Here is a 27,195-nt window from a genome sequence, read left to right as displayed (position 1 = left end):
TGTAAAGGATATGCGTTATCTTTAGTTTATATACGGATGAGGAAAAAGAAGTTCCAGGGTTTCAAGAGAATTGCCCAAGTCAGAGTTGGTCACCCGTAACCCTCTCAGCAGGAAGGGTGGATGAGGGTTTGAGGCCTACACCCTCCACTGAGGTCCGTCCTGGCCCACAGCAGTAGTAGAGCACCAAAAAGGAATTCCTCTCTCTGGCCTCCCAGACACAAATGCAGTTGACAGGTCTCCTCCACTGTTTCCCGGGGATGAACATGCGTTTTTGTGGAAAGACCACCCAGAGGAGTTGGGATGTCTATGCTGTTTTCAGATCTGGCCTGCATTGGTTGTGTAGCCTGAGTCGAATAATAGAACCATGGTCACATTCAGCTGGAAGGAATTTAGGGATTGCCTCTGCTCGTTCATCAGAACTATGGACAGCTGGTTAAAGCACAATTCCTGGCCTCACTCCCAGGACTCAGTAGGTCTGGGGTGGCAGTGAAAGTTCTGCTTTTCTAGAAAACTTCCAAGACACTCCAGTGCTGCCGATCCATGAGCCCCTCTTGAGTATCATCAGCCTAGGATGACCCTATCTTAAAATGGATCGGCAAACTCTTTCCCAAGGGCCACTCGGTAAATTATTTTAGGCTTTGTAGGCTGTACACTGTGTCACAACTACTCAACTCTGCTACTGTAGCTGGAAAGAGGCCATAGGCAGACAATCTGTACGTCAATGGGTGTGTCTGTCTTCTAATAAATTTTTACAAAAACAGGAGGAGGCCCATGGACTGCAGTTTGCCGACCTCTCACCATGTGTTTGTAACAGTTTGGGTCTTGAGTTCTTCCCCACCGCTCTTTGCTTTCAGATTGCTATGATATTCCTGGTCTTATTTTTCTCCATGGCTCTAGTAAAGATGGGATGTAATCATATAAACATTCAGAAGAAAACATTCTAGATCAGGTTCAATTAGCCCCGTATCATCAGCCCTCCTATTTAAGTATGGCACCTCCATTTATTTTAATAGTCATCAAATTTATCTTTATAAATGTTCCCTCTAATTATTAGGCATCACATACAAAGATGTTAAGTGATGAGGAGGGGATCCCTTTGAATGGTAATTGAGGAACTTTCTCGGTGTCAGAAAATAAAAACCTAGAACTTTTCATATATCAACAATGCCTCCATGAGGTAGAACAAGAAAGGATTCTTTAGCAATGTTACTAAGACAAATCAACAAAGTTTATGATGGCCTGACGTGCTGCCTACATAAAACACTGTAATAAAAAACATTCCATGAACAAAGACATAACCAACAAGTTATATTATTTTTTATTCATGTTAGAATTTCTATCAGTGTTTGAACATTAATATTTAGAGAGTTTGTACATTTTTGCCTTCCAAGGTTTAAAATGAGAACCACACTAGGTCACAAATGGTAACTAATACACATTTCACAATTGCATGAATATTTACTCCATCTCACTCTCTTAACACTGTTAAGCATTTTCTTTTCCTTGCTGTACTTTACAATGAAAAGTGTGCCCCACTCATGTCTCAGCAAAGTTCCAGACATCATGGATTCATCACATATAAATTCTTTAAAAATATACTTCTGTCAAAAGACTTGATGACTACTATGTACACTACAAAAATAAATTTTCATATAAATAAATTATATGGCATACTTTTATCTTTGTAATTGAAATGACACAAACCCATTTCTGCCAAAATTGGCAGACAATGAGACCCAGTTTGAATATTTATTTCCTTTAAACTCCTTACACTAAAACCTACCATGAGTCTTTAATGAAGATGTTATATACTCTGAACTATTTAACATTAGTAAGCACTCTATACAAATAAAAATTCTGTTCAAAAGTAAAACATAGCTGTAATAGTGTTTCCAATAGAAATAAAATCCCTGCATTTTTTGTTATAAACTGGCATGACAAATACTGTAGGAAAACATTCTTATGATACAAAATTATAAATATCAGCAAAGATTTAAAAAAAATTAAAACATCCAAATGAACAAACAAGACAGACAAAATAAAACTATTTTAAAGAAAGAGAGAGAGAGAGAGAGAGAGAGAGAGAGAGAGAAATTCTAGTTGCCTGCCAGCCCCCGAGTTCTCCCTTTGCCAATGTGACTACGGGAGAAAGTTCTACACTGTGCAGAAAGCAGGGCTGTGCAAACTGTCATGCGCCACACAAGCTGGGCTCAGGAAAGGAGCGAGGAGGGCATGCCACGAGCCAGAGGGAAGCAGACCTCAGAATTTTGCATCATCTCTCTCCTGAACGTAGGACGTAAGTTTTCTGAGCAGAGCTGGCTATTAGGTGGACAGACAGTGTGGCTGACAGAGGCACCAAACAGTAGATGTGGGCCCGTCGGGGCCCCTGGCACATTAACACACACACCTGGCGGCCACAGGTGGCTTACAATTAGTATCTTACAGTTTTGTGGCAAGTTTTAGGGTCTGAGGTCACTATACTGCTCGGTACTACTGGGAGCCCATTGACTTTTGACTGAGATTTTCCGTGTAAAACAGGAGGGCACAATGGAAGCTGCCATTTTTGTGCTCCTACAGTAGCTTAGTCCGGGTATCCACTGCTTCCCCGACAGTTGCTGGTCTCTGGCTAAGAGCTGAGGAAGACCAAACCTCAAAGCAAGACAACAGAATCGATACAGAAGCAAATCTTTAAAAATAATGCCTGGTTGACAGATCTGCCTCCGTATACATTCTTCAGTGGGGTGTATGCAATTAACATCTCCCTGCTCTTTGATCAATGTCACATTGAAAGAACACTAATAAGGTTGAGAGGAGGGACACAGTTTATTTAGGAAGCGTGTACTCATAATGTTAACATTAACGCACTGAGAAGGATCCTTCTGAAGCTCTCATCCTGTAGAACTTCCGACTCCATACCACCACACTGGATGCTCACTACTTATTTTTAAAGAAGATACAAAGAGATCTAGAAAGCCCCACCAACTGTGCAATTTAGGAAGAGGGGAGTTTAAATTGTAGGAACTCAAAACATCACCTCAGGTTTATTGTGGACCCAGAATCAACAGGTTTTTCCACTCATAGCAGGATCATTGTCTCCAAAAGATTTCCAATCTGCTCTTGAACGTTTGAGGGTGTGTGGGCGTGTGTGTGTGTGTGTGTGTGTGTGTGTGTGTGTCACGAGAGGTACAATGATGCTGCCTACTCTAGAGTAACATTCATGGCTCAGGTGAGGCTCACCACTAAGCACGTTCTAGAACTCTTTAACACCAATGAAGATGAACAGATGTTAGCTCTAAACCCTGAGGTTCCAACGTCCACTACAATGACCCACACAGCGGAGCCCATCTCCTCTGAGGCATGAACTAGGAGTGTCTGGATAGCAGCCAATGATCGTAAGAGACGCCCTGTACCTGAAGCAAGTCAGGCAGAGGGATAAGACGACATTCAGCGCTAGCTTTCCACCAGCACCAAGCAATAAAGATATCCTGACTCTTCCAGCCTAACTAGGGCGGAGCCCACGATGGGTTACAGACAGTAAAAAGAAACAAAAAAAGAAAAAAAAAATCACAGTACAGTACATCGGGAAACCACACACGTGTTCACACGCACAGCCAAACAGAATCGCATCCAACTACACCTGGAGAAGCCACCGGGGTTAACGTACTTTCTTCATATCTGCTCATTAAACAACAAAATTATCACGCATAGCGTGTTTGAAAGTTAACAGTAACATTTCATACTACCACAGGGTTGTGATATGCAAATTTAAAATATTTTAAACAGAAACCTTTACAAAATAATCCTATTTCATAAGCAATATTTGCATAGAATTATACAGGTAAATTATACAATATTTAAGCAGCAGCAACATATGCTGAAATTTAAGACTAAGTTAAGCTTGGTTGTGGCACAGAGACCAATGTACAAATCAGGAGGGGCCCCGCTGTGGCCTCCCCACCGCCCACTCGGGGGGTAGGAGTGGAGAGAGCCCAGATCGCACTACTTTACATCGGTTCCTTCGTATATTACATATGTGTACACCTCTTAAATATTTATAGAACTATTTCACAAAATAATACAGTCGGTTACAGTAACACTGAACTGCTCTCCTGGTGCGCACATCTGTATAACTCTTAGCAGTTTTCTTCAAGCAGTTCGGGGGGGGGTTGGGGGGGGCTTCCAATCTTTGGCCTCTTTGCTTCAGATTTTACTCACCCTTTGAAAGAAAAAAAAGGAAGTCAAACTAAGCAATGGGTATACGAGTCTGTATATTCAGAAAGCACAGAAGTAGGCAAACTGCTCAGTGGTATTAGAACTCAGGCTGGGGGTGCTGGGTGGAGGGCATGAGAGGCTGATCTGGGGCCTGGCGACACGGATGTGTTCACTGTGTAACCGACACATCGAGCTGTATGTGTGGCATACATACCTGTGGTGGGGCTTTATAAAGCCTGAAAACCAGGTGAAAGGTGCAGCTGTTAGCGTCTTTGTTAACTTGCACTAACCCTCAACAGGTGAGCAGCGAGGTGAGACACCCAGTTTGGGGCTCCATGGGTTCCCTGAGGATGGCAAAGCTTGGACATGGCATCCTTGCCAGGGAGATGAGAGGTCACTGGGGCTCAGTGTGGGACATACCAATGCCCAGGGGCTCCCCAAGGATGCAGCCTAAAGAACTCCCAGGGAGCTCTGCCCTCCGTGCCCCTGGGTGCCCCTCCATTGCTGCCGAGGCCCACCCACCAGCCGCACATACCTCAGTTGGAGCTCCTGCCCCGGGGCCTCTCCTCACATTCCACGTCCTGCAGCTCTATGACTTCCACCTTGGAATCCCTCCTCTCGCACCGGACGTTAAAAGGCACATGGGGGTCCTCAAACAGCCCGTGGTCAGTCTCAGAGTAGTCCCCGTAGCCCGGGCAGAGACCCCCTCGGGGGTTCCGACCGGACCCGGGCCCGGGGGCAGGCGGCGGGTGCACGGCAACAGTCACGGACGCCGAGGCCGTCACAGTGGTGATGGGCTGGCAGTAGCTGGGCGCAGAGCTGCCCATGGCAGTGAATGCTGGGTGCCGAGGGTTGTTAGAACGGGCTCCCCGGGGGCCCGCACGGTCCCTATTGCTAGGGCCAGAATGCCCGTCAGTAGAAATTTCAAAAGCGTCTCTGCGCGGTCTGTAGGGGGGTGGCCGTGAGCCTTCTCTGGGGGGTTCTCTCCGGGGCTGCTGGCCTGACCGTCCTGGAGGCAGGGACTCTGAGTCCAGGTGGGGCTGCTGTCGAGGGTTTGAGGGTGGGTGATGTCTCGCTTCGGGATGGACCACCTGCAGAGGGCGAGGGCAGGTTAAAACAGGCGGGGTGCTAACCCCAGGCGGGGCATCGCCCCCTGCCGCTCCCAGCCTTCCCTTCTTGGCTCCGGTTCCCGCCGGCCACCCACACACAGCTCTTCACCAAGTGCTCAGTCAGCCCCACAAACGGCTGGGAGAGGCCCCCGGGAGCCAACTGGGCCTTCCACCCACAAAAGAAAAACTTGTTCTTTTAGAACCTCCACGACGTGGCAGAGGCCTTATTTGGACCCTATGTCTAGGCTTTCTGTAGCACAGCTGGCCACATACAGCTGCTGCCCATAAATGCAGGGCTGTGGTCGGAGAGCACCCGGGCTGCCCCCCTCTCGGTTTGCCACTCCACCCTGTGCCGCACAGTCAGATCCCAAGCTCGTCCTCTTTGTGAACTGCTGAGCATCTGGCTCCGGCTCGCACAAATGCAGCACGTCGGCAGGACTGTCTATACCTATGCTGTTGAGGGCGGTAGCCATTAGGAGCATATGCCTATTTGCATTTAAATTAACAACAATTCCAAATTCAGTCCCTTCGTGGCACTAGCCACATCTCAAGTGCTCAACAGCCACATGTGGTGAGTGGCTACTATACTGGCAAGCACAGAGGGAGCGTTTCCATCATCGCAGAAAGTTCCATGGGGCAGTGCTGCTCTGTCCGGTTGTTAGGAATCTGGTTTCTGGGTCTCTATACAAAGCATGGAGCAACACAGTGGCCACATCAATCAAAAGGACCGTGACCAACTTCAAAGTCGTTCAGCTTGTACCTATTTTTAGGCTCCCGCTGAACAAAACCAGATTCACACTGCAGCTCAGCAGGCATCGTCACGGGGGGTAAGAGGAGGAAAATTTAGGTTATTTGGTTGGCCTCTCTCTCTTTCATGGAAGGGCTGCTCTGGCCTGGGACTGGAATACCCATTTCCTGGAGGGACAGCAGGAGGCCCTGAGTTGGAGCAGCACACGCCTTAGAACCTTCCTCGGGTTTTGTGTGCTGTGCTCTAGGCCTGGGGGGCTAAGGACATCCTAGGGAGCATGGCTGCGGCTCTCAGAGCCTCCAAGAAGGGGCTCCGAGGCTGCTTATGGCTGTCCTGAATTACTGAAGGCTAAGCTTCTCTGCTCCCTCCAGCTCCTTCTGGTAAAATCTTGGACATTAATACTTGAAATAATTTTGTACCAAGGGCAATTAAAAGTGACAGAAGTGAGAGGAAAAAAAAAAATCATTCTGTTGGCAATAAAAATACCACTACATTAAAAACAAAAAGTATTATTCTAAAATGATATACGGCTTAAAAAAAAAAAAAAAAAGCAAAGCATGCTTTACCTCTGGCCCTTAAACTCAAATTATACTTAGCCCAAACAAGACACATACCAATGCTTTTTGTAGCTACTGTTACTGGCCCCTGCCCTTTTCAATCTATGTGAGATAGAACCACACGCAACTCATGTTTTTATAGTTGGAGTCAAAGATTGGCAATTTCATAGGGTTCTACCTAACCTATACTTTATTTTTAAATCCTATCTGTCTGGGATTTGCTGCATAGAGGAGGCAGGGGCTGGCCTCTAGGGTGACTTACTGTAGAGCGGGCAAACACAGGGTTTTCTGTGGCTTCCACGATCACTTGGTGGGCAGGGCCCCTGGTGCCCTGCTGGGCCTCGTAGTGCCGAAGCTCTTCGCTGATGCCCGACACTGTCGTCTGAGAACTGTACTCTGAGTCAGAGGAATCGGACCCATTGTTTGCATGACCAGGGGGCACGGCAAACCGGACCACGCTGGGGGGCGGCTCAGGGGAAGGGGTGGGCAGTCGGTTCAGCCCATTGGCTGGAGACACCTATTGAAGGAGATTCCATGTTAAAAGTGTGATCATCCATTTACCTGCTGGTCATAGTTAAAGTGCAAAGCACAGTATTTGTTCAGGGGTCTCTGCACCCATCCCCCGACTGCCCCAGCCTCTCCCGCTATCCCCTCCCCCACTCTGCCACCTCAAGGACCATCAGGCCTGACAGCTGGAGCAAAAGAGCTGCCCTCTGCTTTTACACTTTGGAAAGGCAGGCTGTGCCCCTCTTCCTTTGATTCAAGCCCAGATATTCATCTTGAGTGGAAAATGCTTCACTGATACCGAACTACACGACTCAGGCCGCCAATCAGTTGGTTTAAAAAACCCAAACAAAACTAGTCCTGCATCTCCCAAACTATTAAATTGAAGAGGAAAAAAGCCATAGTTTTTCTATGAAAAACTTCATATTTACTGAAATATTTTGAAAAAGTAAACAATCGGCAATGTGGGTCTGCCTAAAGATCTAAACGAACAGTGACACAAGGAAAAACAGCATTCAGGTGGCCTGGGGACTGTCCATTACAGCCCGGCATAATTACTGACCTCAGGATACGGTCCAAAGAAGGACAGCAGGACTGGAAGCAAAACCAGTCCATTGAGAACACCCAGGATTGTTAGGATTGCCAGGACAGCAAAGAAATACCTTGAAGATAAAAGGGACACAGGAACATTCACTGTGGCAAAAGTAAGAGCAGCAAGCCTTCACGTGCCCAAATATTACACAGCGCATCAAAACCCCAAATTAACAAAACCCACACAGTTTAAAAGACTGTGGTTCAGCACGACATTAGTTTTTTTTCTCTTTTTACCTTGTGACTCTCGAGGACTACATTCCACAACCCAAAGTGTTAGTTCGTGAAGGGAAGAGAGAAAAATTAGTTTGTTAATTTGCTGAAATCTCCTGGCATGTAATGTTATTTATGAATGTGTTACACAAACACAAAAATATGGAATGTGAGCTGAATGGCTGAGCAGATTGGAAGCACAAATACAATGCAGAGGGGCCCCGTCCGTGAAAACCCAGCAGAAGCAAACAAATGAAGTGAAGGGTGTAGAATTTAAACAATTTAGCTCAGGAGGAAAAGCAGCCCACTTCTGCAGGCAGCTAATCCACTGTGAAATGCTTCAGCATCTTAGAGCAGAATCTCTAATTAAGTCTCTAGCGTATCAGGTAAGGCTTTCCCTGGGCTTTCATTAATCACAACTTTCTGCCTAGAATTCTGTGAGTTCCAGTTTTACCAAACAGCTCCAATTGCAACCTTTTTAGAACACAAGAACCAGCTTTCTGCAGAGAAAACGCTGCCCATTCTGTGTGGGGGAGGGCGGTCCACAATGAGGGGGCTGCTCTGCGGGCCAAGCTTTTGTTGAACAATTTAGCATCTCTGAATACTCTTGTTTTGCGTCAGCCAATTCAAACATAAAGGCCGCAGCACCATGAAGAAGGGGAGAGTGCGCAAGTGGCCCTGCTTTCCCACCATTGAGGGCTAAGGTCTGGGATCCTTCATGAATACCAAGGTAAACCTGTCAGCCCGGGAGAGCTGCTGGAGGACACTCCACACAGCTGGAGGGAGTGGGCTCCACGCAAACGTGCATTTCTGGAACTGAGTGTAGGGCGATTTTGCTGCAAGGAGGGGCTGCGGTGAGGGGCGGAGAGCTCAGGATGTTCTGGGAAGAGGGAGGGCAAGATATCTATCTGTTAAGGGTCCTCTTGATCATAAAACAGAACAGGCACCAAACTTTGCCATGACTATATATGTTTCGACATTAGATGAAAGGAGAGAGATTCCCTATAAAAACACAAATACCTTGCAGCTATTGTAAACACTAGAAACTTCTGAACTGCATTAGTAAAAACCAAGCCGCCAATGTCTTGCTCTAATGTAAACTGCTGGAACTTTAGGCTGAAGCATATATCAGCAGCAGGCATTAAGACATTTGCATCCCATCCATCTAACTGTAGAATAAACAGACCAATTAGATTTCTGACGGCTTAGCGTATACAATGTCTGCTCATTTAGTTGACCTCAATGAGGGCTTTATCAGGTTAATCCATCCAGTTCTAGAAAATGGGAAGCCCTTTTAAGTGCTTGAAACAAGAACCCTGATATCTCTGGGAGAGAACAGGAAGCTATGGGTTGGATGAGAGCTGGGATTCTGCCCTCCATCGTGGTTCCCAGCTGGTTGCTCTAATTCTGGCTACGTTTCCCCTCTGTGTCTCACTTAGTGTCCCCACAGGGCTGAGTTAGATCCTCTGAGACCCCATCACACTCAGTGTTTCCCATGGTTCTGAAGTGCCATGAACTCTCTCTCCCCCCAGAGACTGTAAGCTACATGGAGGCCGTTGGGGTCCACATTATTCGTTGTGTAAAATGGCACTGAGGTGCTTGTAACTGCATTGTGTCGAGTGAGGAAAAACACAGAAGAAACTCTGCTTGACACAGGGGTTTTATACCATAAAGAAACATCGACTAATGCCTGAATATGTGTGTGCTAAGGAAATAAAGGAAAAGCCAAAGTGAAGTTAAGAGCTGAAAATAAAACTCAGGCCAAAACCTTGATCTAATTTAGGCATACATCTATCTACCTGGTATTGGCAAACAAGAATGTACTAATTGGCTTGTTAGGTGATTAACAGTGTGTGCAGAGAAGACTGGCAGCCTGGGTTATCACCTGGGAGCTGGCTGGAAATGCCAATCCCACTCTACATGCTCCCTGCACCCAGTGCAATCCGACCTGCATTTGCAGAGAGCCTTGGATGATTCATAAGCACTCTGTGGTGTGAGAAGTACTGATCCACGATGCAAGAGCTATTTTACCTCTTCATTTACCCTGTACTAAACTACACACAGTAAACTCCGGCACTCCTTCAAGGAAGACTAACTCTCTGTTGCCGAACTGCCCAACGGGTTATGGGGTATGCCACAGACCAATGGATAGATCTTTTTTCTGTAATAAGGGAACCTGGGCTGAAACTTTAAACCCTCTTCTTTTTACTTGAAAATCAAAGACCTATTACAGGCATGCACACCAAGAAAGCCTTTTTCTATTCTCTCTCCAGATTATTTGAAGCATCCCAAACAATGCAGTCATGTCTCACATTTGGTTCTGCTTTACCACGGTTCTAATTCTGGCCTTTCATTTATTGATGATTCTGGCCTTGTCCCTCCACAGAGCAGCACTGTCACATCCAAGAGTAGCTACTTTACGATGCTGTGGAGGCTCTTCAGACAAGAAAATGGTCTTTCCCTGCAGTTGTCAAGTTTTTTTCAGAAGGAAACCTTGGCCCTCCTTTTCTACCTCACAAACTCGCATTCTTCATAAATCAACCAGAAACTGCCTGCCTTGGGTTCCAAGGAGAAGTATCCAAACTAGGCCTGGATTTCAAACACATGGCACCAGAGTCACATACCTAAGACTCCCTAAATCTTAGTGAGAACTTGAATGTGAAATCTGGGCATGCCACCTTTGCTTCCTGAAAGAATAAAATGTAGGTGACAATTTCAGGTATTTTTAAGTTTTCTATAGTTTCGGAAGAGAAGTCAAGGTCAAAACTGGGCAGTTGAGGGGAACCCAGGTCAACACCGGGGTGCTGGGTGGCCCTCTGGTTTCAAGCTGTGGAGCTGTCTTTGCTGCTGGCCACAGACTCTCCGTCTCTTCTCCCCAAGATGTTCCCTAAAAGGCCTCTAAAAAAGACCTTTTCCTTATACCTCTCAGCATATCTCTGAGTTAATAAATGCAAGAGAAAGTGGAGTCACAGACTGTGGTAATCATTTCACAATGTACTGGTTGGCATGTCAAAACATCATGCTGTATACCTTACACACTATGATTCTGATTTGTCAGTTATACCTCCATCAGTCTAGGGGAAGGAGAGTAGAGTCACAATGAAGACATGCTGCTGTCTACCAGACACACAAGGAAGTAAGCAACAGAGATCCTAACAGTGGTAACAATTCTTAAAAATAAGGATTCTCTCCCCTTCTGCTTACCTGACAATGAAATCAAACTCAGATCCTGCCAGCATGAGCACTCCCAGCAGCGTGGAGACAGCGCCGTCCAGGACAGGTGCAAACATGTGCTCCAGGGCAAGCACGGCCCTGCGGTTCTTATCACCAATGGCTGTTAGGAAGGCCTGTGCAAGGAGAAGACGTGGGGTGAGCAGATGTCCGGACGGGGCCTGGTCCATGGTCAGCTTGGTCCAACATGCTACATACAAGCTGTTTTAATTGGTCTGTATGGACCTGTACGGACCTCCTCACAGCTTCCCATTTAGCTCCTGGGCTATTTAATCCGGGCTGCTCAGGTACCTAAATCTAGGCTTACACTAAAATGACCTGTTCATGATATTGCATATTTGATATTGACGCAAATCTTGAACAACGACAAAAAAAGACAGAAAGCATATTTACCTTATTTATTTATTTAAAAAAATTTTTTTTTCAACGTTTATTTATTTTTGGGACAGAGAGAGACAGAGCATGAACGGGGGAGGGGCAGAGAGAGAGGGAGACACAGAATCGGAAACAGGCTCCAGGCTCTGAGCCATCAGCCCAGAGCCTGACGCGGGGCTCAAACTCATGGACCGCGAGATCGTGACCTGGCTGAAGTCGGACGCTTAACCGACTGCGCCACCCAGGCGCCCCAAGCATATTTACTTTAAATTAAAAACCAAACCAAAACTATACAAAAAGGAGCAAAATGTCCCTTTATTCACTGCTACTCCCCTTGTTTCCCCCCTCCCCCCCAACCTGAATGAGCACACAGCATTCACATGGGAGAGCTGTGGTGTGAGAATGACAGCATTCTTTCTGATTTTGTGGCAGGTCAAGATCTTACTTCCGAGTAGGCTTAGTTGAGGGTTGCATGCAACTGGGTGCTAAGTACGTATTTCCTCGTGGATGACGTGGCATTTCTGTTGCTGTGTTCTCTAAACACCTTGGAAGTATCACAAGAAAAATACAGGACTTGAAATTCAAGCCAATTTTGGGGCGCCTGTGTGGCTCAGTCGGTTGAGCATCTGACTTCAACTCAGGTCATGATCTCGCGGTTCGTGGGTTTGAGCCCTGTGTCGGGCTCTGTGCTGACAGCTCAGAGCCTGGAGCCTTCTTCAAGTTCTGTGTCTCCCTCTCTCTCTCTGCCCCTCACCCACTCATACTCTCTCTCTCTCTCAAAAATGAATAAACATTAAAAAAATAAAAAAATAAAAAAGAAATTCAAGCTTATTTTAACTCCATGTGGTTATATCCCCACCTCCTTTACCTTCCTAAAGCTCTGCTAAGTCAAGAATGCTGTTGACACCAATCAGACTATTGGCTTGACAGTGTGACCCAGGACCATTTTAACGTGAGTCAGTTACTGTTATACCCTGCCTGGCCTTTCAGTGGGGCCCCAACAGAGAGGACTGAGGCTGGCACAAGTCCTTTCTTTGCCTGAAACTTAAGGGCTGCCCTGGGACATGCTGAGATGAGACAGCTCGGGCACACTGCAGGTCACAGCCCCTTAAAAATCAAGGTCTAGGGGCGCCTGGGTGGCTCGGTTGGTTAAGCGTCCAACTTCAGCTCAGTCCGTGAGTTCGAGCCCCATGTCGGGCTCTGTGCTGACAGCTCAGAGCCTGGAGCCTGCTTCCGATTCTGTGTCTCCCTCTCTCTCTGCCTCTCCCCCGTTCACGCTCTGTCTCTCTCTGTCTCAAAAATAAATGCACATTAAAAAAAATTAAAAAAAAATAAAAAAAATAAATCAAAGTCTATAACACACTGGGGGCATTCCCATCCCTTGGGTAGCCTGTGGAAGAACACTAAGGTTGTTCTTCTGAGCAGATGGAGAAAGAAACGTTTACAAAAATGTGCTATGTGTGTCCATACTTTCTCTAAAGTGTATCTGCTCTTTCAGAGTGGGGCTGACTTTAGGGTCAACACAATTACCTTTCTTCTTTTGGGAGAAAAGCAACAAGATGGTTTGGAACCATGTTATTTTGTGCCATACTTGGGCCATGAGGCCACAGGGGTCAAGCAGGGTTTTATCATCTCATGTACAACTTAGGCTGTGGGAATAACTAACTGACAGGAACCACTGATTCCCTGACGAGTGCTCCTCACCAACCTTATTCCATCATTTTACACATCTTGGAAAAGCAGTAACTGCCTGCTTTAAATAGATCTTCACATACAGGATCAGGTAGGAACACCATATCCTGAGTGTAGAGAGTGTCTCAATGAAAGTGTGGGCTACCAGCACTGAGCGGGGGGTTACTGCTCGCAAAGCTGAGTTGGCTCTTGAGAGTCCTTAAATTCTTGGAATTAAATCTATACAACTGGTAGAAGCATTCCTCAATTGTTTACCCAGCACCGGTATGGACATTTATGTTCACACTACCTCACGTGTGAGGCCCAGGGCGCCACAACAGTTTGAAGGCTGCAGTTTTCATTTTTACTGTAACAACCTGTTCTAGAATGCTCTTATTTGCATTGCTAGCTACCAAAGTTTTTTTAAAAAGGTAATTTTCATTCACAGAATAAAATGACTGGTGGATTCTTAACTCTCAAGGTTTTCTCCTTTTTGAAGAAATGATACTAAGAATTATTTACATTCTAAGCTCTAGGTTAGTGGGCTCTTCTTTTTAAAAAAAATCCCCTCTCAGGGGTGCCTGGGTGGCTCAGTCTGTTAAGCATCGGACTTCAGCTCAGGTCATGATCTCATGGTTTGTGGGTTCGAGCCCTGTGTCAGGCTCTGTGCTAACAGCTCAGAGCCTGGAGCCTGCTTCCGATTCTGTGTCTCCCTCTCTCTCTCTGCCCCTTCCCTGTTCATTCTCTGTCACTGTCTCTCTCTCTCTCTCTCTCTCTCAAAAATAAATAAATAAACATTACATAAAAAAAAATACCCTCTCCCTCCTCTCAGATCAATGGAGGAAAAAAATTGGGGTAGGCTCCAAATTTAGAGAATATTGCTTCTGTATTATCAGCTGTTCCTTATACACTGAGGAAAAACAGGACAACCTCAACAAAACATTTTTTTTGAAACACAAAAGTTTACAGTCTCCAAAGTGCATAAAAATGGCCCTGAAAGACTCCTGTGGAGAAACTAAGAAGGTACAAGACACAGCATATGTGCAGATGTGCACACATATACACATGCATACGCCACGTGTTGAGCCCAAAGAAAATCAATGCTAGTGACTGAGAAAGCAAGGCCAAAAGGACTTTGATCCAAGCTCAATGCTAGGTTTCCTAGGTAGGGCATTCCAAACATGAGTATTTACTCAGTCAGCAACTATTTATTGAGCACCTATCAATAACCCCAAGGATGAGGGTGTAATAAGTGCGAGTGTGCACAGAACTCACACACTGCTAGGAGGCCTTTGAATCATTTTCTGAGAAATATACACTATTGGTTTGCCTCTTGGATTAAAGACCCTGACGTTTAACTTCCTCCAACAAACCATTCACGGGACTAGGCACAGAATGAGAGAGTGGGGAGAAATGCCATTGAGAACAACCCCAGTTCTCTTACTTTCTGCTTTCATGAATTTGGAGGCCGGGATGTTGAAGGAACTGGGTGGGCTTACCTGGGAGAAGGAGTTCCTCTGCCTTATCGGCCCCAGGGTATCTCCTTGGCTGCTGACCTGCCTCACCCTCAGTCATGCCATCCCTGCCAGGCCTATGAGTGTGGTCTCACTTTACCCATGTATATTCGTGTGTGTGTGCGTGTGTGCGCACGCGCACACACACACACACTCTCAGCATGGAACTTAGGAACCAAGGTGACAACTTATGGACCTGACACTAAGGGCACCAAATAAGCAGAATCCTTCCTGGCCCACGCTGACCCGGCCCAGTATTCTTTCACCTTCCGTGCCCTTCTCCTTAGTGGGCCTCCCCCCTTCCCAGTGGGGAAGGACACCGCCTAGATTTCAGCCTGTCCCGGCACAGGACTGCCTGTGCTCTGAAGCCTCTTCACTAGGACATGTCATTATGTGTGTTCCTTGACACTGGAGAAAATGGAAAGGTTTCCAACTTGGGAGACTACGAGAGCGAGAGGAAACACGCTGCCTCTTCATAAAGTTCTCAGTGAAGAGGTCCACCATACCAGAGCAACGTGAACGGTGAACTCCACTCCGATGCCCACAGAAGCGATCAGGATGACCACAGGCACAGCACTCAGCTTGATTCCAATGAGGCCCATCATTCCAAAGAGCTCGACCGTCATTAAAGCCAGGACCGTCACCTTCAGGAAGATGCACAGCATGAGTGGATGGGCACACACACACACTGGAGGTGCTGAAGACAAAGGAGGGAGGGGCTTGCTGCAGGTGGGGCATGGACAAACACCCGGGACCCAGACAGAAGGCAGGTGCTGACTTGCTTTAACTTGGACACCTGCCTTTACTTTCTAATTCACCGTGTCCCTGCTGACAAGGGAGATTTTGGGACAGTTTTGGGACAGCTGCTTTGGGACATCAGTTTGTACAAGGAGTACATAGAGGCAACGCTTAGTATTCTACCATGAATTGTTTTTCCAACACACCTGCTCTAGAAAACGAAAAAAAAAGGACAATTATTCCATTTGAGGCATATAAGAATTACACAAACATGGACTCGTCACTAGCTACAAAGCTAATACAGTTTAAAACAAGGTATTTCCTTCTGTTTTGATCTTAATCATCAGAAAGTGTCCTTCCAAACTTACAACAGAGTTGAAACGTTAGTGTTTTGGGTTTCTGTACCCTGCATCCTAAAGAAAGCAGACAGGATGGGTGAATAAAAGTTCTTTTACGCAAAGGCAGCCTTGCTTTTGTTTGGAGAGCCCATGGGTTAAGAGAGGATGGCTAGGGAAAAAGAGGACCTTTTGGTCAGCTGACATGGGTCAGGTTACAGGCGCCTTCACTTTGAAGAAATGAGGAGAGAGGCGGGTGGACACAGCAGACAGTTAAATCCAAGGAAAAGCTTTTATTTGCCTTCCATCTGCCTTGTAAAAATTTGCGCAGAGATGGAAAGAAAATCTGTGAGGTAGACACTGGAGTTTCTTGAGTCAAAGGGGAGAAAATCCAAATAAAATGGTAAACTTTCCCCGGGCGGAAGACAAGGAGTGAATGGTCTTTCCTTGTTGGGGGTGGGGCAGTGGACAGTGGTGGTGGGGGTGGGGAGCAAGTACGATAAAAGTTTCCTTTGCTTTCTTTTAGTAAGCTAATGAAAGATGGACAACATCAATTGCTTAAGTACCATGAAAACCCCTGCAGACTAAACATTTACCTTTTAACATACCTGCTGCACAGACTTATGGTACAGAAAACAGTCCTGGTCTCTGTTTTTATAATTTTGGCATTTTGAAGTCTATACCACAGTTCATGGAATTTAAACACTGCCATGATTTTATTAGACTCTCTATGAAACTTACTTCAAATCTGAGAGTATTATACTTGGAAGAAGGATGCCAAAAAATCGGCCGGCAATACTAGTTCATCATTATCCTTCAATGTTTGAAACACATACCACCCACAAAACCATCTCAAAACCCATTTTACCTCTGTACCCCTGGTCCTAATTTCTCTAATTACTCCCCCTCCCCTGTTTTAGAAGAATCTTCTCTATGTTAGGTCTGGGATATAGTCACAAAAAGGCCCTTTAAGTAAAAAAAAAAAAAAAAATTAAAAAAATTTAATTACATTTGTATTTAATAAATGCTCAGAGTGTTTGTGTTTAATAAATGCTAGGAGCTGTTATAGAATATGTGTTTAAAAACTCCCCTATCTTTACATGGAAAGTTTAAAGTTGTAGGAGAAGGGACACAAGATGAAGGCCATTAAAGGCTCTACTACCTAACCACGAACCTTGCCACCTCCAGCAGAATAAATATAGTAAGAATGATGCAATCTATACCCTCCTCCAGAGGCCCAGACATAAACACAACTTCCCGGCTGCAGCAAGAGCTAGGCTGAAAGGAATCCGACTTCCCCAAAAACCCTCCGAATGAACTCACAATGATCCCGGCCGTCCAGGGGTTCAGGAGGAAGACGGCGCACACGAGGAACGTGCAGGCCAGCACCACGCTGATGGATAGCAGGAGCCAGTGGCGGAGGCCGATGTACTGCTCCCAGAAGAGGAAGGGGTAGCCGTTGGGGTAGCTGGAGAGCCCCAGGCTCGTGTAGTTGTTGCAGATGGTTCTGACCTTTTCGATTGCTTCCACGAAGTCTGAGGTGTCCCGCAAGCCGTTGAGGTAGAAAGGGAACTGAGCGTATTCAATGGGCTCCGCTGCTGGGACTGGACAGACAAGACAGGGGGAAGGGGCTGTGGCTGAAGGCTCTGTCAACAGGCACGCCCCAGGCATGGAAGAGACGTGGCAAACCCTGCTGGCGGCCATCCCCAGATCTGTATCCCGCATTCTCCGCCGCGACAACGAACAGACAGGGAACTGTGCAACAGAGTCCCTCCCTGCACTTCTCTCCTAACGAGCTACTGAGGGCAGTCTTCGGGCCTTTACAGTTTTAATCTTTGGTTCAAAAAGGTTTTAATAGTCAACATTTGATTTTTTTTTTTTTTTTAATTTGCTTGGGGAGAGGAGGAGCCCAGGATCTGTGTATTTATTTAACCTTTGATTTTAATCTTCTAGAAGCAGTCACTTTTGTAAGAATTCAATGGCGGGAGCATTTTTTTTGTTCAACTGACACAAGAGAAAATACGAAGTTCAAACTGTTTTACTCAATCACTTATGAGAACAAAATAACTCGAAAGTCATGCTTTACTGAGAAAAACGCTTAACTTTCTTATCCTTTTAGTGATCTAACACACTTAAACCTTCCATGCTTCTTTTTTAATGCAATGCTAAGTCTTCAGCAGCAGGGGAAGAAATCCTCACACAACAAGCATTTAGTTACTGCCGTTGTGTGTTCCAGACCCTTTGGGGTCATTCAGTTGACTTGCTAAACATGATTTGCCCTATTATAATCTCAACTATAAATTTTCATTAACACAAGCCTTGGCTGCTTGCCACAAGGCTCTGGGGTTTAGATACAGAGAAGCACAACCCGCTTCCTCTCCAGCCATGTCTGCAAAGGGACCGGTCTTCTTTGTCACATCCTCCCTTGGCCTCATATCCAAGGTATAAGCTACTAACGCCTCTAAACATAAATGCAAATTAAATCCGTATGGGACCACCTCTCCAGGTCGCGGCTGAGAGAGGAAAGGAAGAGGATGCTGCTGTGTACAGAACTATTCTGCTCCAGTTTCAACAGATTTGACAGAATACAGGTGCTTGGTGGCTTATAGGAATGACCCAACTTGCCAAAAATCCCTTCAACGCCAGAGTTGACAAAGTAAAGATAAACATATAATCCCCAGCGATAAAACTCTGCAATAGTAAAATACCACTCAACCTGGAGGCGTCCCCAGCTTTCACATGGAACAGCTGGCATTAAAGAGAGCTGCCTGGTGGACATCCTAGAGTGCAAGTTACAAACGGAGGTTAGGGGCTCTCACTTCCCAACGTGACAGAGCACGGGTTGTATCCCATTACACATCCTCATGTGTCTCCCAGAGTTTTAAACTCAAAGAAATATATTGTTCTGTTTACACTTTTGAACCCTGGGTAGCGTCAGCAGATGAGGGCCATGACAGAGCTTGGGAGAGCAGGGTAAGGCCCTTTGCCGGCGGGCCCCACTGGAGGACTACTTACTTCTGAGCCTGGTTTCCGGCATGTAGTCAGCTTTGTCGTGCACCCACTCAGGACGGTGAGGCCGGATGTTGGCCTGGGAGGCGGCATAAGCCACGGGGTCATTGCTGACCCAGGCGGTCAGATAGATGTAGAAAGCACTGGGGTTGATGATGCCGTCTGCATCCACCAGGCGCCGTTTGGTCAACTGCGAAACGGGAAGAACAGGGGTCCTTCAGAATGGGGCTGGAGGTAAACATACTCCTCCCTGGAGGGGTGGGGGGAGCAGAACCCTGCCCCAGCATTTGCAATAATGACTAGAATGCCCCTTCTTTGAACATGTAGAAAATCCCATCAGAGCACCTTTGCTTTCTTTCAAAACGCACTTATCAGAGGGTGCAGTAATCGGTGTGTTTATAACACACACACAGTTCTGCAGATGGTCCAGGAATTGACTGAACCAATTAAATCTGAATGCTAAAAGACTGTCTGCAGCCAAGGCAGAGAATGAACAATCTGGAGAAACATATTTATAGGAGGGGAAGGGGAAAAAAAACCTGGCAAGAATCCCCATACACGTCTGTGTGCAGTTAACCTCTGCTGTTAACACTGAAGGAAATGCCACCCAGTAAATGGAGGAGAGCTATAAAAATAAAACAACATCTGTATAAATTTTGCTAACACTAGCCTCCTATGACCTGTGTATTCACAAAATGCCCATCGCCAGAGAGTGGAAGGGGTTGTGCATGGCTCCGCTCTTTCTGGGTAACCTGATTTCTGAGGGATGTGGTCACGCTTAGCATGCCCCATCCCGGGCATGGCAAATACTAGGTCCTGTGGGCTTTGCTTAGGTGAAAACACTGTGAGAGAGACACACATACACAAACACACAAATATATTGTTCCTGTTTACTTTAGGTGCAGGCCTGATTCCAATGCTTTGGGCCTTCTTAACAAAATGAAAAACACCAGTGACAGCAGTTAATAGAGAAAGAGTGAAGGAAGAAAGAGTAGAGCGAGAAAACGAAATTTCAGGGGTCTGGATTCAATTAATCCCCGGGATATGTAACAACTGCATGTCTTCAAGCCGTCTCTGGAATTACATAGCACAGCTCGTGGCCTCCGTGCACGCAGCACGCTTTTCTCCCTCCCAGGCAGAGGAAGTGATATCCGGGGGCCTGGCCCAAGCAAGTTTGCTCCTCCCTGTCCCTGGTCCCTAAAGCCTGGCCCAGCCCCTGGGCATCCCCCTGCTATCTCTCCGACAGGCTCCTCTGCCCACATCCTTGTCAAACCTGACAGCCTGCTGCATGTGGCCATAAAGCACCAAGTTCACACTCCATAATAACTCTGAACAATGTACTTTGTAAATCTGTCACCTTTAATGCCAGCAAAAAAGGGGAGACAATAAACAGAGCTGCTGGGAAGATCATTAGCATGACGGTTTTCTGCCTCAGGGAAGCAAGTAAGCTGCAAGGAGCAGAGGGAATGGGATCCGGGGAGAGCCGGTAGTAATGCTGGACTCATGTGAAATCTGAAGGGTCCGAACACACTCCCAACACGCCCGAGGAATCAAAAGGGATATGCAGGGATGCAGGCATCACCGAAGGTGCAGATGCAGTTGCAGAATACGATCGCCAAATTGAAACAGCTCCTATTAGCTAGCGGGGTGATCAGAGCAGTGGGTGCGCTCAGGGTCCAACAGCCGTCATTTCTGTTTGCCTCACCATAGAGCCACATGCCTAGCCTCCTCCTCTACCTGCTGGGCCAGGGTGACCCCAGGAGTTGAATGCAACCAATCCTCCCCTCTAGTAACCTCTCTGGTCTCCTAACTTACACATCCGCCCCAAATCCTGCTCATTCAAATGACTGCTACCAGCCCTCCAAGTGGGAATATAAAGACCAACATGGTAACAAGTACTATTTTCAAAAGAGAACAGTACAACACAGCTTTTCTAGGATCCGAAAGAGCCTGCACTACCTTGAGGGTCCTTGGTTAGAACAACTGCCCCCGAGGGAGGGTAACACACTTGTCCCCACTTGACAGAGGAGCAGAGCGAGGCACTCTGCCTGCGGTCACACAGTTAGCTGATGGGATGAAGTGAATTAGAGCCAATTCAGTATTCTCTCAGCCCCTGATGCCTCGGGTCTCCAGACAGCGCAGGCTGGGATGGTAGGCTGTCGAACAGTTTTCAGTATAGCAGCTTCCCCAAAGCTCTGCTCAACGATGCCCTCTGAAACCCCCAGGGTGTCAGGCCATGAGAGTACCTGACTGATGTCGATGGGTTTATCACGGCTGCCGGTTTGCACCAGGAGTTTGTAGGCAAGGACTCCATCATCGGATCCATTTTTGTAATTGTTTGGCATGATTTTCCCAGTTTCCCAGTCACTGTCAAATGCATCCTGAAGTCCTAGAAAAGGCAAACGTGTATAACACATTACACTTCTTAACAAAAACGATCCATGGGATGGGCTGAGGACGCTGAGCAGGACAAGGAAGTACTTGACGTCAACCTCAAAGACTCTCTGTTCTACTTGTTTTCCTATATCAAGTTCAAGTGACACTATTAGACTTTTCATGAGTGAACTTCAGGTTGCTAACAATCCCTGCTTCAAAGGCGGAAGAGGGGAATAGTCATTTCTGGGAATCAAATATACGTGTTTTACCTTTACATAAAAAAAGAAACCCCTGCTTCTCCCCCATGGCTATTTGGAAAGAAAGCGAGAGAGAGAGCTTGGGAGAGCCAGCTGGCTGGGTGAGGACGACACATGGGCTCATTGGCCACTTCATGCCACGGTCAGGTGCTGAAGCCGTGGGTTCTTCAGTACACTCAGAGAAGGAAAAACGCATTCAAACTCCCAACTTCAAACAGCAACTCAGCTGCTTCTCGAGCCCAGGGTGAGTGAACACGATTCTGTCAATTTGTTCCATCTGTTCGACTTGTGGAGCTAATACAAGCTGTGGGATCGGCTGCCAGGTTGTGTAAAGATCACAGCCAACACCTATTCACTCTCGACTGTTCCTCTTTGCCACCCTTCCTCAGAAGGGGGGGTGTGGAGGAGGGGGAGGGGAGGGATCTCGGGTGCGCCTGTGTGCGCAGGGAAATGCCTCACGGGGTAAATTTGGATCAGATTGAGAACAGGAAGCCACAGGCCAATACAAGGGGGCTCTGTGAGAACAGATGACAAACCGCAAGCACAGGGAGGGGAAGGAAAGGGCTTTCTGGGGGTGGGGGATGGGCGAGCCCACCAGCCCACCACACACAGCTGTGCTTGGCCTCTGTAATCAAAACCATCATTACAGACCTGATGGTTTGGCTACAGCTGTAAAGAGATAAGCGTGCTGGAAGAGAAAACAGGGCCCTGGTGACCTGGCCTTAGGGGCTGAGTGATCCCGTGTGCACACACTCTCCCCCCACCACACCCCCCTGACACCCCACCCCCTTCCCACTGCCCTGCTTCCCCCAAATCCCCTCCCAAGTAGAACTCCCCAGCCCCGGCAGCTCAGGAAACCACATCTTTTGAACAAGCTGCGTATGCACGGGTTAGACATGGCCAGTAAGAAGGGAGAAGGGTTCCTTTCATTTCATGACATGCCTCGAGTGACTTCAAAGACACCACCCTCCAAAATACCGGCTCCCTTAGTGCTCAAAATAATTAAGCTCTTGGGGTATGAAGTAGGGTGAGAGGGCGGCACAGGACCCTGTCTCCCTGTCTCTCTCTTTAAACCTTCCTGCTGACATTGCTGTGGGCATTGTTTTTACATGAACAATGTGGGGATGAGGCCCGTGGGCTCGGTGGTGAAAGAAGGCCCAGTGTGGAGGAGCGGTGGGCGGGGGGGGGGGGGGACCACCGGAGCAGCCGCGCTCCCAACCCTCACACAGACTGTTTTTCACAGTGAGGCATGCACACAACAAGCCGTATGGAACAGATGTTATTTTATTACCTAAAGCCTTTTTTTGTTTTTGAAAAAAAATAAACAGGAGAGGAAAAACAACCCCTCCTCTCCCCAGAAAAGAGACCTGGTCTGTTTTCCTCGCCTTAATAGAAACTTCATCACTTCATGGCCTGTGTGGTACTTTAACCCTTTCCCTCTTGATCCTTTAATCCTAGGGAGCCACTCGTGCTCAGTGAGCACTGAGCTGTCTCACATTTTACACTGATCACTGCTCATGTAATTCTTACAACCACCTCATGAGACAGCCCTGTTAGCATTATGGTTCCACTCAGTTTCCTCATCTGAGGCTTGGAAAGCAACTTGATGAAGGCTACCTAGCAGGCCAGGGCTGGAGCTAAGCTTTGGATCCAGGCAGCAGGATCCAGAGTTCCAGGGTTGGCTTGAACCGTGGATGCTCTAAATTGCCCTGAACACAGTAATGTGCTCAGGAAGTTATTTGCTGAAGGCAGGAATAAGATCAGCAGAGTTCTCGTGGGCACCGATGATGTCTAGTGGCAAACAGGGCGTTCCAAAAATCTGAGTGTAAGTTTAAGATACTTATGCACTAAGGATCTGGGGACACCCTACAGTGAACCAAAGTAAGAGAGATTGGATTTGGGGAGGTCAACCCTGTCGGCAACTCAGCTCAACTCATCATCCATGCTGCCGGCCTCCCTACGCCATTCACTCTATTTGGGAGTACAAACACCAATGAGAACTAGTCACTGACCTCATAGAAAAGTTAAGTCCGTATACTCAGATTATTTTATTTTCTGACTAATTACTAAAAAGCTTGAGTAACAATGAGTTGGCCTAAGATGCACGTATAACATACGATTCTATACACAAAACGAGGCACACGGATTTTGCCTCCACTGCCATCTTATAGCAAAACGTAAAAGTTTCAGCTAGAACCTGTCTCATTTTAAATTTTATACTAAATTTCATTTTCTAGTGAGAGTTTTGAGCTAATTATCCCAATTGTCAATTTCTCCTTGATATGGAACCTTAAAAAGAAAACATTAATTTAAATTTTATCTGCATAATTCAGTGTGAAATATAAACGAACACCACTTGGACATGATGTACAGTGTGGTTTTTACCTGCAACTTAGCCTTCCTTGCACGTGCATTTAAAGATAACATGTGGTATTACCATTATGTATTTTGTATGAGTTAACTACTCCTCCCAAACTACTGGAATGTCGATAAAGATTAACAGCACGACATGGTTTTTAGTGATAAGTCCACTAAAAACCAACAAGGTTCCCAACAAGGTTCTGAATGATTCAAGGAGAGCTGATTCCTTGCAGGAAGTGTCCAAAGACCCAATCAACCACTTGACAGGCCTGAAAAGTATCTAGGCAACCCAAGTGTCCCATTATCTGGCCATTCTGTGTCCAGTGCTCTCTGCGGGACCTCCTAAGAGTCACAAGCAGAGTTCTAGAGCTGGCTGGGACCCTGACTTGGGAACATGAACAGGTCTCACTTGGTTTAGGTGGGTGCTGTTCACTTAGCAATCAGAACATGATTCAATGGCACCTTTAAAAAAGTGTGATTATCAAGTCCAACTGCTTTAGGTCTTTAAATGGATGAAAGCATAGGGATAATTTACAATACGCTATAAAAAGGTTAGCCCTCAGCACTGCCTGCAGACAATACCCCTCTGCCCTCTTCCCAAGCTCCGCCTAACATGCCATATTGAGCTTCCAAAGGAATGGCTGAAGACACTGAAATCAATTCTACAACAAGCCTCCTTTGCTCAGATACTGGCAGTGCACTCTTTTGTCATTCGTGGCAAGCTATTTGCATGTCTTTGGCCAACGGAGGAAAAATGAAAAGCAGGGAATCTCTCAACTGTCTGGTCCTGTTTTGACCCATTATCTGAAAAACACTACCTCCCAAACTACTGTCAAAAATAAGACTTGGAACAAATTTGAGTTAATCTCAGAGCATGTTAAAAAATAGTATTAAGATCATGTGGTTCTCTTTGCCTTCCTCAAAAAAAGAGGTCAAATCTGGTATACACGTATGAACAAAACTGTAAGAACAGAAGTCAAGGCCAGAAAAACTGTACTGAAGAATTTTCAATCAAACTCAAGTTGTTTACCATTCCATGCAAACTCACAGGGAAATTGGCTGCTTAATCTTTACATACAAGTGTATTGACTTAAGACCAAAAAAGGCACTCAAATCTGTGTTTAAACAAGCCTAATTAAGTGGGAAATTAAGACAGTCATTTGGATAACTTAAGCCAAAAAATGTTGGGGGCCATAATTATTTGGGTATTTCAGTAAAAGCATTTTTGCTTGAATTGTGTGGATAATTATCTTGATTCCCCACTTCACTTTGCATGTGTCAACACGGAATAAATGAACAGATGTTCTTCGAATCACTGAATACATTCATATTCAGTCAGCAGTTAGGAGCATATTTAAGCCATTTTTTTTTCTTCAGCTGACTACCGTTTCCTAGAAATGTTTCTAAGAACAAGGTAAGAAGTAAGAAAGGCATTTTACAGCAGAATTTGACTCATTATTACAGTATGAAGTATTGTGAGATGTGGTTAAGCACTGATAAGTTTATTTCATACGCCAAATCAAAAGACGGTCAAAATATGGAATTTTACATTATATTCACCAATGATGCAAAATCCGCTGGTATAGTAAGCCATAATCGGACAAGAAGTCAGTCTAGAAATTCCATCACTCTGATTTCACTTGGTCATCCAACTGACCACCATCCAAAAAAGAGCACTAGAAGCACCCAGCTCCCTATTTTATAACATACTTTCCCATTTTCTAATGTGCACCCATAAATTCCTACGGAAGTTCCTGAGTCACCCATGTGAACTGTTTGCATCATTTAATAGGTGAAAGCCAGATTTGGGAGGCTGCCCCAGAAACAGTCTATATAAGAATTTTAAGCAACACTTAGGAGTCAATGAAACACGTCAGTGTTACATTATAATCTAACACTTTAATTAAGCGAACAAAGGGAACTTGTGGACGCTGAACACACCAAGGGCCAAAGGGTGAGTTTACAAAGGGCGAACGCCCTCTAGCAGTACTTTACCTTGAAGCCAGTCTCTGAAGTAGTGCAGCCACATTTTGGGAAGCTGTTTATTTTCTTCCAACATGACATACTTCACGCTGCTGAAACTCTTGTGAAGGTCGTAGAGTAAGTGCTGGATATTTGGGTAGTCTGCTTTCTGGGTGACTATATACATGTTGTAGAAAGAAAAGTATTTGAACTGTGCAGCAATAAAGTCATATTCTCTGGTTTCCCGAGGCACAATGTCTGTAAGGTCCAGCCCATCGCGCACTCGGGTGGTCCCATAAAGGCTGACCCCCAGCAAGCCCAGGAAAAGGAAGATCACCACAACCTGTAACACAGTAAAAGGCACAAGATCAGAGTCAGAGGATGGGATAGACTCTCCCTCAACAAAAGCAAGCTGTTTGGTTTAGACCTCACTTTTATCACCACAATGGCCTGGATGCAGCATGTAGGGGTCATTCTCCCGCAGGGAAAAACAAGTAATCATAGTAAGCACATTTTAAAAATAAGCTCATGAAGAATGAAATGTTTATAATGTAAGAAGTTGAACTAAATTCACAGAAGCATTTGCTGCATAGAGATTCACTGCTGTAGAAGATGAGCTCATTAAAATGGCCTCACATGCTAAATAGATGGACTCTTTAGAAGGCCTGAAAGAAGCGACACCCAAAGAAGCAACCTGATGAATTCCAAAGGAGACTGTATTGCCATTTCTTGAAGACAAGAATCTTCTGTTTTGGTAGATTACCTTGGCTTTTGGTTTCAAGAGAAAAGGAGCATAGTGTTTCTCGGCAAAAGATGAAAGTGTCCACTTGGTGCAGGGGGGCTCAAGGCAGTGAAGGCTGGAGTCCGAGAACTGGGAAAGCAGATCCCTCGTGGAGCTGGTGCTCTCGGGGCTCTGGCAACTGAGGGTATCCTGGGTCATGGTGACGGGCTGCACGGAGATCTCAGAGCGTGGTTCAGCAGTGGTATAGTACACATGCGTGTGGGGGTCGTACTCTGTGCGAAGCTGTACTGTGGACTGCATGGTGATCTGGGTTTCGTGGGTGAAGCTGTGGCTGCTGTAGGGGGGCGGGGGGCTGTAGCGGGTGTTATCGTGAGTCTCCGTGTAGGCCTGAGGTTCAACCTGAATCACTCTGCTGACGCAGGGGCTGAGAGGGAAAAATATGTTGCAGTGGTATAACTGAAACAGGGAAACAAAGTGCTTTCATTTTTGCCAATGACTGACAAGATCCATTTTACATAGCTCTGATTTAGGAGGAAAATACCGTACTGCTCAACTTCACACATGTCACCTGATTTAACCATCTGGACATAGACACTAGTAAGTCAAAGGAAGCCAAATGGATGGCTGAACCTGAATTTGGCTGACAAAATCAAGTTACACGCTGATGAACCCCTTCAAAGCATAATTCCT

General features: G+C 46.1%; 1 protein-coding gene across 7 annotated transcripts in view; it reads right to left on the bottom strand.

Moving 5' to 3' along the window:
- Positions 1-1,295: 1,295 nt before the first annotated feature.
- PTCH1 (patched 1) overlaps positions 1,296-27,195 on the bottom strand; it is a 71,714-nt gene continuing 45,814 nt past the window's right edge. For 5 of the 7 annotated variants that reach the window (XM_053205170.1, XM_053205168.1, XM_053205169.1 and 2 more), the window contains 11 exons: positions 26,527-26,961; positions 25,797-26,106; positions 21,054-21,196; positions 18,814-18,997; positions 17,122-17,402; positions 15,232-15,369; positions 11,139-11,281; positions 7,693-7,792; positions 6,889-7,143; positions 4,748-5,303; positions 1,296-4,216 (listed from right to left, as the gene is read on the bottom strand). In XM_053205170.1, coding sequence (XP_053061145.1) covers positions 4,749-5,303; positions 6,889-7,143; positions 7,693-7,792; positions 11,139-11,281; positions 15,232-15,369; positions 17,122-17,402; positions 18,814-18,997; positions 21,054-21,196; positions 25,797-26,106; positions 26,527-26,961 — 2,544 coding nt within the window. In that variant the 3' untranslated portion in view covers positions 1,296-4,216; position 4,748. The remainder of the gene's footprint in view (positions 4,217-4,747; positions 5,304-6,888; positions 7,144-7,692; positions 7,793-11,138; positions 11,282-15,231; positions 15,370-17,121; positions 17,403-18,813; positions 18,998-21,053; positions 21,197-25,796; positions 26,107-26,526; positions 26,962-27,195) is intronic. The other 2 variants (XM_027048197.2, XM_027048196.2) reach the window with 1 other exon arrangement.

This window comes from Acinonyx jubatus, chromosome D4 (assembly GCF_027475565.1).
Source record: "Acinonyx jubatus isolate Ajub_Pintada_27869175 chromosome D4, VMU_Ajub_asm_v1.0, whole genome shotgun sequence".
Lineage (NCBI taxonomy): Eukaryota > Metazoa > Chordata > Mammalia > Carnivora > Felidae > Acinonyx > Acinonyx jubatus.
This window is presented reverse-complemented; position numbering and strand designations above follow the sequence as displayed.